Source organism: Panthera uncia (assembly GCF_023721935.1).
Source record: "Panthera uncia isolate 11264 chromosome B3 unlocalized genomic scaffold, Puncia_PCG_1.0 HiC_scaffold_1, whole genome shotgun sequence".
NCBI lineage: Eukaryota > Metazoa > Chordata > Mammalia > Carnivora > Felidae > Panthera > Panthera uncia.
Window position 1 is genome coordinate 8,609,827 of NW_026057582.1, and position 12,346 is coordinate 8,622,172.

Sequence of the window (12,346 nt, forward strand, 5' to 3'; positions counted from 1 at the left end):
AAAGAAGTACTTTCATTGCCCCCAGTTTCCTGGTGAAGAAACAGCCTCAGGGATGGTTAGCTGTCCAAGGTGAGTATGTGGTGTGGCTCAGATGTTCCCAGAATCGGCCCTATTTCTGGCCTCCAGTATTCATATGTTTAATGCAGTCTTTGGCCCTGAGCTAAGTGCACAAATACGGAGCTCTCTGGGGCGCACTTTCCAGCACAGAAGGAAGCACCATGATGGGGTAAATGGAAGGCAGGGATCAGGAATACAGGAAGGTCCGGCTGCGGAAGGGCCGACCAAGCAAGCAAGCCCCTCTCAGGAGGGGACACTCCAGCTGAACCCAGAGCCATAAAGAAGGTACCGGGGAAACCAATTAAGTTAAGGAGTCAGAGGTCAGCAAACTTTTCCTGTCAAGGGCCAAATAGTAAATATCTTGGCTTTATGAGCCATGAAAGTCTCTGTTGTGGCTACTTGGCCATTGTTGTATGGAAGGCACCCCCGCATAATGCATAAATGATGAGCACGGCTCTCTTCTAACAAAACTTTATTTATAAAAACAGGTGACTGGCCAGATTTGGCCTATGGGCTATAGTTTGCTAGCCGCTGTTTTAGATGGTAAATACTAAGTTATAAGGTACCGGCAGTGAAGGTATTTAGGTAAGTGGGTAGAGAACCATTTGTAATTACTTGTTGGGTTTTTTTTCTCAATTTTTTATTTTTATTTGTTTTTTTGAATTACATTTATTTTATTTTTTATAATTTACAGCCAAATTAGTTAGCATCTAGTGCAACAATGATTTCAGGAGTAGATTCCTTAGTGCCCCTTACCCATTTAGCCCATCCCCCCTCCCACACCCCCTTTAGTAACCCTCTGTTTGTTCTCCATATTTCAGTCTCTTCTGTCTTGTCCCCCTCCCTGTTTTCATATTATTTTTGTTTCCCTTCCCTTATGTTCATCTGTTTTGTCTCGTAAAGTCCTCATATGAGTGAAGTCATGTGATATTTGTCTTTCTCTAATTTCACTTAGTATAATACCCTCCATCCACTTAGTTCCAAATGGCACGATTTTATTCTTTTTGATTGCCAAGTAATATTCCATTGTGTGTGTGTGTGTGTGTGTGTGTGTGTGTGTGTGTACGTACATATATAAATATATATGTATCTACCACACCTTTGTCCATTCATCCATCGATGGACATTTGGGCTCTTTCCATACTTTGGCTATTGTTGATGGCACTGCTATAAACATGGGGGTGCATGTGTCCCTTCGAAACAGCACATCTGTATCCCTTGGATATATACCTAGTAGTGCCATTGCTGGGTCGTAGGGTAGTTTTATTTTCAGTTTTTTGAGGAACCTCCATACTGTTTTCCAGAGTGGCTGTACCAGCTTGCATTCCCATTCAATTTTTTAAATGTTTACTTACTTTTGAGAAAAAAAAAGAGACAGAGGCATGAGCAGGGAAGGGGCAGAGAGAGGGAGACCCAGAATCCAAAGCAGGCTCCAGGCTCTGAGCTGTCAGCACAGAGCCCGATGCGGGGCTCAGACTCATGAACTGCGAGATCATGACCTGAGCCGAAGTCAGTCGCTCAACCGACTGAGCCCCCCAGGCGCCCCTGTAATTACTTGCTTTTTGGTGGGGCGTGTTTATCTTTCAGCTCATCAATACCAACTTTAACTGCACAAGTGAGCCGTAAGTACATTTTCCTCCTAAGAAAATAAAACATTATAAATCAAAGCCCTTTGAGCACACCCCAAACCTGGAGCCCGTCACAGGAGTATTTTTTAGTTTTGAGTGTATCATTATAGGTTTTGTTTTCAATATAGCACTTATATTTATCAATATCTGATGAGCTGTGTCATACAATTTTAGTTTCTGCTGGCAGGTGAGGGACGTAAGCGGCAGCCTAAGTACAGGGGGGGTCGCACCTCCTGCCTCCCCTTGGCCCTCATCTCCTGCCACTAAGGAGAGGAAGCACTTGATAGGTTTCCCTGGCTTTTGAAGGTCAATCAGGTCATCAGTCAGGCTCATCAGGTAAATAGCATGAAGTCTTCGAAATGGTGGACCCAGCGTCATGCCCCATGAAACGCCAAGGCTCAAGGTCCGGAAGGGTTCATATACCCTGGGGCAAGACAATGAACATGTGCTGCTTCCCTTCCCAGTAAAGACAGACTGTTTCTATCCTCTCTGATGGAGATTGCTGGCTTGCAACAATCCATCTTGGAGAGCCTGGGTGGCTCGGTCGGTTAAGCATCCGACTCTTGGTTTCGGCTCAGGTCATGACCTCACGGTTTGTGGGTTTTGAGCCCCGTGTTGGGCTCTGCCCCGACAGTGCGGAGCCTGCTTGGGATTCTCTCTCCCCCTTCTCTCTGTCTCTGCCCCTCCCCTGCTCATGCTCTCTCAAAATAAATAAATTCAAAAAATAAATAATCCATCCCAGACCCGGTGAAAACAGATGTACCAGAGAAGCTTCACAGAATTGCCCAGTCGGTCTCTGGCCTTCTGAGGTTTGCAGTCAGGAACCGAAAGTTGAAACAACTATCAGCCCATTGTATGAACATGATTTGGTCTAGCGGTAGTTTTCTGTTGGGTTTAGAAAGTAAGAAGGCAACCTGGGTTCAACCGACTTTGGCATTTTACCTGGCAGATAATTCAGAACGGGGGAGAGGAGTCCTGATTTGCGAAGGAGCGTTTGCAACATGGAATCTAAGCTGGTGAGGGATCAGTGAAGAAGAAACCATTACACGGGATCTTTATATATTCAGAAAATAAGTCCTTTGCCAAATTTCCTCTACATGCTTGTTTTTTTTTTTTAATGTTTGTTTGTTTATTTAGAGAGACAGAACATGAGCAGAGGACATGGGCAGAGAGAGAGAGGGAGACAGAAAATCCAAAGCAGGCTCCAGGCTCTGAGCTGTCAGCAAACAGCCCCACGCAGGGCTCGAACCCACGAACTGTGAGATCATGACCTGAGCCGAAGTCGGACACTGTAACCGAATGAGCCACCCAGGTGCCCCTATATAGGTGTTTTCAATGGGACCCTTCATTATTTTTTTCTGACTCATACCTGCGTACAAGAAAACAGGCTTTGTGTGTTAAATATATAACCACTTGCCTTCTTGAATTGTCTTATCGGTTCAGATATATTCGGGTGGTAAATGTTTTCCTCACGATGATTTGGAAAGTCTGTACAGTACGTTTGGAGGTTTATGTAATCAGTAGCTCGGTTTGTTATTCACCAGCCTCTCAGCCCTCCACCTTGAACGAAGATGTAGTGTATTTGTGCTCCCTCCCATGGCCCGCTCTCGCCCACCACCACCGGTTTTCATTGGTTTAATGAGTCTTAGTTTTTCTGGGAGTTACTTTTCCCCTTTATGTAATAAGTTCCTAACTCTGTTACTTGGCCTTTCCTGAAGCCCTTTCCATGAAGACCCCTATGTACTTACTCTACCCTGCCTTCTCATTCCTCTTCCCAATATTTGGAAGCAAACACTATTACGATTTTCATCTTGTCATACTTTAGAAGCGTAAGGGGCGCCTGGGTGGCTCAGCTCAGGTCATGATCTCACAGCTCGTGAGTTCGAGCCCTGTGTCGGGCTCAGTGCTGACAGCTCAGAGCCTGGAGCCTGCTTTGGTTTCTCTTTCTCTCTCTCTCTCTCTCTCTCCCCCCTCTCCTCCGCTCATGCTGTCTCAAAAATAAATAAACATTAAAAACAAAAGAAGTATAATGCTCCACGCTCTAAGCAGAATTCCTAAGAGTGGCTGATTGGGCCCAGATCTTTCTCTAGACCCACACAACACCTCCACTCACAGGGCGCTGTTCCACATACATCTGCAACTCAATACCCAAAATCGAACACGTCACTTTATTTACCCTAGATCTCTGCTGCTCGCAACATGCTCGCATGTTCCCAACTCAGGACCAGTGGGCCAAACGAGACTCCGAGGGCATATCCTTGACTCCACCTCTTGCTACTTCCAACGACTGCCCATCACCAAGTTTGATCTGTTCTCTCTCCTCAGTCGCTCGTGTGTGTTCATTTCTCTCCATCCCCGCAGCCTCTGCTTGGCTGTGCAGAGGAGGAGAGAGGGATGGGGACTCAGGGGACTCAGGCTCTGGCCCCGGCTTTGCCACTTCTGATGACAGACCGGGGCACATTGCTGGGGCAACAGACCTGCCTTTCTCCTAGGCTTGCTTTCAGGATCAAAGTTGGAAATCAGACTGTGTGTTTCATTCATAATCTGTAATGGAAAGTGCTGTGTAGATGGCAGTGTCATGTAAAGGTGAGGATTCTTCTACCCTGATTCTTCCTCCAGGAAGCCTCCCTGGATCACCCAGCAGCAGGACAACCACCTCCTCATTCTCTTGCCACACTTTGGCCTCAGTTGCATTCAGTGCTGATGCACAGTCCTTGGCTCTGCGGTGAAACTGAGCCCCGTGAAGGCAGGGACCGACTCCTACTCACTTCTCTTTCCCTAACACTCGGCACAGGGTCTGGCACAAAGTTGAGGTTCCATAAATGCGTGTAGGACCTGGCCAGAGGCCCTCCGGAAGCTCCCATACTTGAGAACAAACAACTGCACCAATGAGTGACAAAGCTCGGGCAGAGCTATCACAGAGAGGAGACTCAGAACGTGAAGTCTTTAATGGTTCCCATGGAGGAAGATGTCCAGTGGGTGACACGGCCCGGAAAGAGCCAGGGCTGGGCTCACCCAGGATGCAGACATCCAGGGACGTGTGACCAGCATCTGTTGCCGTTGGTCAGTGCCCAGGCCACATGGGGAGTGCAGAGTTTCCAACACGGCCCCTGGTTTTGGCCGAGTGGAAGGACACTCACGGCACGTCCTTCATGGTGCTGATTGTGGCCAGTGATTCCGACATACAGGGTGGCCCCGAGGCACCCATGCAAAGTAATTAAACCACCTGTATATTGCCCATAATTCTTTAAAAAAAAGATAAATTTTCTTCATGTTCCTGGACAACCTTTCGTTTGTACATTAAAATCTTGGGGCGCCTGGGTGGCGCAGTCGGTTAAGCGTCCGACTTCAGCCAGGTCACGATCTCGCGGTCCGTGAGTTCGAGCCCCGCGTCGGGCTCTGGGCTGATGGCTCGGAGCCTGGAGCCTGTTTCCGATTCTGTGTCTCCCTCTCTCTCTGCCCCTCCCCCGTTCATGCTCTGTCTCTCTCTGTCCCAAAAATAAATAAAAAACATTGAAAAAAAAAATTAAAAAAAAAAAATCTTTAACACAGTCCCTCGTAGCTAGTTTTTTTAAGTCTTCAGCTCCTTGTAGGTGGGGCCGGGCCACGTTTTCTCACCCTGCCCTGAAGCCAACTGTCATGACGTTTTACGACCAGACTTTAAGGAGACCACACCACACACGCACACCCCACTCGTGAACACGTGGAGCAAGCATTTAGAAAACACACAGAGAACGTAGGCGGCCACATGATGGCTTCTGGCTCGCATGCGTCAGCACAGTGTGGCCATCCTGAATATGTGCCGGGAGTGATTTTAAACATTTTGATGTGCTTTTCTCTTTGCTCCCTCCCGTACCAAGCTTCTGTCTCAGGTGGCCTTAGACATCCACCTCCCAGAAGAAAGGGCAGACTTAGTCTTTGCTCCAAGACAACAGGGAGCAACTGAAGGCTTTTGACATTTGCACCTGGACTCCGCAGGACGGCACCCTGACCAGACAGGCGGCCGTCTTGTAGGAGGATCTCCAGATTTCTCTTCTTGTCCTTAAGCATATCAACAACTGAGTCAAAGACCCAGGGGAGGTCAAAGAAGGGCCTGCTGCTTTTTTGTTGGGGTGGGAAGGAAAGGGGGGTACACAGGGAGGGAGGAGAAAAATCAAGCTGGCCCACTTCCCCTTCCTGAGCACAGAGAGAAGGAAAATCACAAGGTAAGTGGGGGAAACTTAAAGGTAGGAGGAGCCAGGGGGAGCCCCTGGGGCCAAAGCAAAAGGCACAAAGCGGTGAGGGTGGGGTGAGGAGTCTAGGAGCGTATCCTCTGGGAGTCACTACCATACCCCACGTGGTGCCAGGGCAAGCTGACCCCACAGCAGGCGCGGAGGACAGACCGCCCAGATGGAAGCTTCATGGGGGTCACAGGAGACACTCTGCACAGAAGCAGTGGGAGCCCAGATGAAGCCGTCACGGGCACAGAACATGCGTGATAATGCTGCAGGGGAGGCCATACAGGCATGCAGACCACAGGCAGGTAAAGGGGAGTGCGTCCCCAGGGAGCAGGCTGAGCCTGGGGACCCTCCCAATGCCATAGGACAAGGACTCCCTGGGACACGAGAAGCAAAGCTGTCCAAACTGACATTGGAGACTTATTGCGGGGGGGGGGGGGGGGGGGCAGGGATTGGAGCCCTGTTTCTCCATAAAGAGGCTGCACCCCAGTCCAGCTACCCTCAGGACTGGAAGCTTCTTTCCCCCATCCTGGGAGCCTTTCCAGGTGCCAAACAGCTGGCTTTCCCAGACATCTGTAAATAGCTGGCACCCAAAACCAGCCTGCTTGGCACCCAAGAGGTGTATTTCTTGATCATTACACTTGCCCTCACGCCTGCCATGTATGAAGGGAGACGAAGCGGGGCTGAGTTTCCTCCCCTGGACCACATGCTCACTGGGTGTCCAGTAGAGCCCCCCCCCCCTCCCTCGCCCTGGCATGCCTCCTTCTCCTGCCATCCCTGGCTTTGTAAGCTTCCCATTGAACTAAAAGGATGGCTTCCTAACTCTTGCCCTATGCATCGTTATGGAATCATTCCTGGCTTGTAACTAGGATACAGGCTGCACAACACCCCCTCCACCCCACATACCTCTGTCTCAGGCCAGTGGGAGGGGAGGGCATTCTGAGAGTTTTCCAGAGAGCCTGTTTCTCCCATCACAGAAGCCTTTAACTGGAAGGGGCCCAGCCCGGCCTCTGCTCACGGGATCTCGTTTTACTCAATCACTCCTCCATGGTGGACCCCAGCTGTTACCGTGATGCTGCCTCTCCTTCCCTCTTGTGCACACGTGCAAGTGATTTTCTTGGGCAGTGGTTCTCAACTGGGGCGCTAGTTCCCCCCAGGGGACATGCGGCAATCACTGGAGACACTCTTGGTTGTCAAAACTCAGAAGGGGCCAGGGAGGGGGGTGCCTCTGGCATCTAGCGGGTGGAGACCAAGGATGGTGCCAAACACCTTACAATGCACAGGGCGGCTCCTCGTGGTAAGGAATTACCCGGCCCCAAGTGTCCACAGCGCTGAGCTTAGCAACCCTGCTGTAGGCAAGCACTCCGGGTAAGGGCCCGTGTGCCATGTTACGAACTGTTCTCCAAACCTCCAGAGCAGCTATAACAGTTTACACTCCCACAAAACACGATCCCATCGAGACTTTAGTTCTACCAGCAACAAAGACCCAGACCTCAGCGTTCTGAAATCCACGCTTCCCCACTCCAGCGTCTGGGCGTCTCCTCTTCGGTAAGTTGCTAGTTCCTGACATTCTCCCCCTTTTCTTAGAGATATCTAGATGTTCTCTATGCATTCTGCATTCTAGGGGTTTGTATAAAGCCCTAATGTCCTCCACCTTTGCCTTTCAGTCTCCCGTCGTATAGAAAACATTTACCTTGAACAACCTGTGTTTGGCTTTCTGTGTCTTACTGGATTCTCATGCCCCAAGATCAGGAACGTATTTTCCTGCTCTTTCTTCGATGCTTTCACGGATTCTTTTTTAAGTTAGGACTTTAATCCACTGGTGATTTCTTTTCATGACTGGTGTGAGGGAGGGGATTCCCTCTTCTTGCCACCACTGACTTGTCACCCTGCCCCGTACCCACACGGCCCTCTTCTTCCCCCACCCCTACCCGTGGCCCTGGTCAGCACTTCGGACAGCGGCTCATGCTCTGCCCACGGGCTGTTCCTTCCACCATCCTGCAAAGACACCCAGGGCGTCGTCCCTCTGCAAAAGCCAGGGTCCTCTCCAGCTTCTGCCAGAGTCTCCTCTGCCTTTTCCCAGCTTCACCAAGAGCCCCCTCCTCCCAGGAGTCTCACCTCCCTGCCTTCCCCCGGTGTCCTGCTCCTGAAACGGGCCAATCACAGCTTCCTCCTAGTGGGGAGAGCACCAAATGGGTAATTAGAATTTACCTTAACCTTAAGTGCAGCCTAAGCTGCTCTTCTCTACCAGAAACCAGTTTAAGCTCTGACTCAGCACAAAAGTTGACAACAAGCAATGAAGTTTAATTAACCAGTACGGGGAGGAAACTTCACGGACCAGCATCACACGCAGGAGCCAAAGGACTGAAGAAGCAGGAGAGCTGTGGGCCAAATCCATCCATCCCTGCGCACAGCCCCTGGTGCAGGCTGCCTGGGACCAGGAGTGGACAGCCTGCCCAGCACTCCATCTACTCCAGGCCAGCAGCCCAGCAGAACTGGTGCCCATCTGAGTCCCAAGTCCAGACCTGGCTCCCTCTGAGGCCTGCTCTTAAACTGAGTCACTCCCTGCCTGACATGGAGTGGGTTGACAGCAAGTAACAATCATGGGCTGCACTGGAGGCCGGGGGTCTGACCGGGCCAGTGCCTGGAGGGGGCCTGATGGGGATCTGGGAAGGGGCACTTGGAAGGCCGGCATGAGGGCACAAAGGGGAAAGAGAAACCAGGGATCGCAGCCAGTGGGGGAGCTGAGCCCAGCACACAGATGGGGGTCCGTCCAGCAAGTCACTGAGTGTGGAGCAGAGCGGGACAGCTGACGACAACAAGAAAAGCAGAGTAGGCAGGGGCCCAGCTGCCTCCTTCCCCCCGGGGAGGCCATGCTAGATGTGCTAACAGAAGGGCAGGTATGAAAAGATCCTCACTGAAGATCCATAGGGCCGGCAAGACCTGGGAGAAGACAGAAGGAGACAGAGAACCATGGAGGAATGGGGCGCCCAACCCAAGCTGGACCCAGGGACAGGAGGGCAAGCCTCAGCTCCTGTCCTTCCAAGGCACCTGGCCCTATCCTGGTTAGTGTCAGGGAGGAGGCAGGTCCTTGAAGGCCACTGCCACCAATGAGACTGGTGACACCCCAGGGCAATGGTCAGACCAAGAGATCATGCTCACTGGATGTGAGCTTGACTGCTACTATTTCCAGGCTCCAGGTCTTGGGGAAATCCTTCCAACCCTCAGTTTTCTCCTTTGGAGAGTGGCACTTCAATACATACACCTCACAGAATTCTTACAAAGATTACATGATGACTATTATTTGGTGAGATCTCATGCTTTGTGAAGGTGGGGGACCTGCCCACAGTGAAAAACACATCCAAGGGATCAGGGGAGGAGGGTGACGGGGTGGCTGTGGAAGATAAGCTCAGGGAACAGCATGAGGGAAGGGAAACCAGCACTGCCTTCCTGTAAAGAAGAGAGACCGCCTTGCCTTTGTCTGACCGCCACACCGAGAGACACGGACCCCAACATACCAGCCTGTGAGCCGCTCTCTGTGGTCAGCCATTCCCTGGTGGCAGCTCCGTCAGGACCAGCTCCTCTGTGGAGTCGATCTGCAGGAGAGGGAGCAGTGGTCAGAGTCCCCAGGAAATGCTTGTCCATCCGCCTGAAGCAGATGGAAACACGGGTTTGTGGATTTCAGTAGTCCGGTCCCTCCATCCTTTGCCTCATTTTGCACACATGCAGTGACCACAGGCCACTCATCACCCTCTCCTGGGGCCACCACACACTTGCCTGGCCATGGCTCACTATTTCCCAGAGCCTGGAATCCATTGCTCTGTACCTTCTTCCAGAGTACAGCTGCCACACGAGGGGCAGCCGGGACAGGGTCAGCTGGCTGGGGGACACGGGCTCCTGGGGGTGCACTGGCATCTGCCACATGTGGACTGTGACGCTGGGCTCAGGCTCATGCTGAAGGGACCAGAGAGAAGGGCACATCAGGGGCAGGGTTCCCCCAATGGTTGGTCTGCACGCAAACACACACAGTCCCGGATGCGGGGCCCAGCTGGCAAACTGCCCCGTCAGATGTGAATATTTTCAGAATCCCACACCTAAAGCCATGGCACCTGGCATGGCACTTGGGGGTGTCATCTGGATCTGGGATGACTGGTTCTCTCCTGGATCCCCCAAGTACGGTCCTCCCGCTGACTTGCACTCCACCACACCCCACGGTACCCGTGAAAAGTTAGCCACTCTCCCCACCCATCAGCAATTGATTATATTCTTAGGCCTCTGTCTCAGCCATTTCTACAGTTTTTTTCAATCTTTCCAAAAATAAAGTATCTGTACACCTTAGGATCTGGGAGTGATGGGTTTCCCCCAAAAATATATCATATTTGATCACGGCATTCACGTACTTATTGTAAACATAAAAAATAAAATAAAATGAAATTTGGCTAATACAGAAAGGTATAAAAGTGAGTGGGAAAATCAACAACAACTATAACCAAAGCTCCCTTTGTCATGCAACAAAATGGAAAGTTCCTTACGGAGTTTTTTTTATCGGAGTATTTGTCTTTTTGTGTGTGAGGAGCATCTTTACGAGTTAAGGATACTGGCCTTTTATCAGTCATACATATGGCGAATGACTCTTCTCGGTCTGTTGTCTTAATTTTGTATGGGTTCTTTTGGCAGAGGAAATGCTTTTAGTTACATGGTGAAATCTCTTTCCCTTTGGATTCTGGCTTTAGATCAGGTATCAATCACCAAACTGTGGGCCGAATCTGGCCCGCTACCTCTTTTGTAAATAAAGCTTTATTGTAGATAAACAAAAGCTCATTCCTTTGCACATTGTCTCTGGCTGGTTTTTCACCACAAGGACAGAGTCAAGCAGTTGCTATAGACTCCGTATGGCCTGCAAAGCTGGCAATGTTTACTATCAGACCCTCTACCGAAAGTTTTCTGGTCCTTGTGTTTGATCAGGCTCAGAACACTGCTTCCCATCCTAAGATTATATGTGAAAATAGAGATCTACTTCTAAGAAGTAATTATTTTAAATAAGGGGAAATGCTCGTTCTCTGGGTGCCTCTACTGCATCCTTCACTACGTTACTCGAATCCACTTTTCCCACTGAAAACATGTTTATGTTTTCAAAAAAACCTACCAAAATACTTTGTTCAGAATTTTTTGCATGCTTTATTTGGCATAGGTGTGGGAAAGACTTACAGTCTTCTCCACCCAAAATTTTCTGCAGAGCCTCTTTGAAGATTGCTAGAATTTTGTATTGTTTAAAATGTTTATGATGGCCTAAATGGCATTTTTAATACCCAGATAAGCTTTTACCATATTACACGGAAGTATTTATTGTATCCCTCAAAGATGGACTGGAATCTAAAGCCCTCATCTACAGGGAATGCCTTCCAACCTGAGTGATTGTCTTCACCACCTGGGGAGCTTTTGAACCTTAAATGGTCTTACACTCCACCCTCGCCTCGGGAATCAGTTTCCCAGGTGGGATTCCGGAAGGTGTTATCTGTTGAACGCCCCCAAGGCCTTGCAGCTGGTGAGCGGCCTCTCACTTGCCAAGGAGGCAGATTATTCTCATTTTTGCAGATAGGGAACCCAAAGTCAACGTTTCTTTTACACCGTTGGCTCACCTGCTGCCTCTAGGTTGCAATACCTCCTGGAAAACTCCTACTCATCCTGTAGAGCCCAGCTGTGATGCCTTTCCAGCATGCACTGGGGGGAGGCCTGGGCCCTACCTCCCCCTTGGGCTCCCAATGAGGGCTGGCTGCATCATCTCTTCCGGCTAAGCTCAGACCAGTGGTCCCTCCAGGCAGGGGCTCCTGGGGGTCTGCATCAGGCATAGACATCACTGTGCTCGCTCTCAGCACAGGCCAGTTTTTTCCAGACAATTGAGAACTGCCTCCTCTCACCTCTGTCCCGGGCCCTATCGCTGCATGTGCCAGGCCCACGGGCTGACACCCGTGCACAGTCCTCCCCCAGACCCCCACACCCATGCCTGACAACTCACTGTGCCGCCTGGGGAGGCCCTGCTCCGAGCTCTCTGGGAGGGACTGAGCCGCACGACCACCGTCACCCAGGTCCTCCCCTTCTCGTCTTCGTAGATGCCAGGCCTCCGGGCCCACAGACGGTGCGGGGGCACCCCAAGGATCGGAGAAGCCCCAGAGGCCATGGCGAGAGCACATCCCCCGCGGGCCTGGAGACACAAGTGAGGCCGCCCAGGTGCAGAGCAACCTTAAAGTGGGGCGGGGCCCGCACAGGGCGTGGCCAGCGGGAGGGGCTCCGGGGAGGGCAGGGCCTGAGCCGCAGGGGGCCGGCAAGGGGCGGACCCACCGAGAGCTGGGGGAGGCCTCCCACCGCTGGGGGCTGGCAGAGGCAGGGCCGAAGGGTAGGGGCGGGTGGAGCTGGGTCAGTCTGGACCCGTTAGCACAAGGTCAC

General features: G+C 51.1%; 1 protein-coding gene and 1 long non-coding RNA gene across 2 annotated transcripts; one reads left to right on the plus strand and one right to left on the minus strand.

Moving 5' to 3' along the window:
- LOC125908969 (uncharacterized) lies at positions 1-4,995 on the plus strand. The gene is made up of 2 exons (XR_007453506.1): positions 1-69; positions 4,305-4,995. It is a non-coding gene; the product is annotated as an uncharacterized LOC125908969 (long non-coding RNA).
- A 3,236-nt stretch (positions 4,996-8,231) lies between these two features.
- TCL1B (TCL1 family AKT coactivator B) lies at positions 8,232-12,088 on the minus strand. Its single transcript, XM_049611926.1, has 4 exons — positions 11,919-12,088; positions 9,680-9,856; positions 9,421-9,498; positions 8,232-8,845 (listed from the first exon to the last, which is right to left on the minus strand). The coding sequence occupies exons 1-3, from the start codon at positions 12,078-12,080 to the stop codon at positions 9,445-9,447; spliced, it is 393 nt and encodes a 130-aa protein (XP_049467883.1). The 5' UTR covers positions 12,081-12,088; the 3' UTR covers positions 8,232-8,845; positions 9,421-9,444.
- Positions 12,089-12,346: the final 258 nt, after the last annotated feature.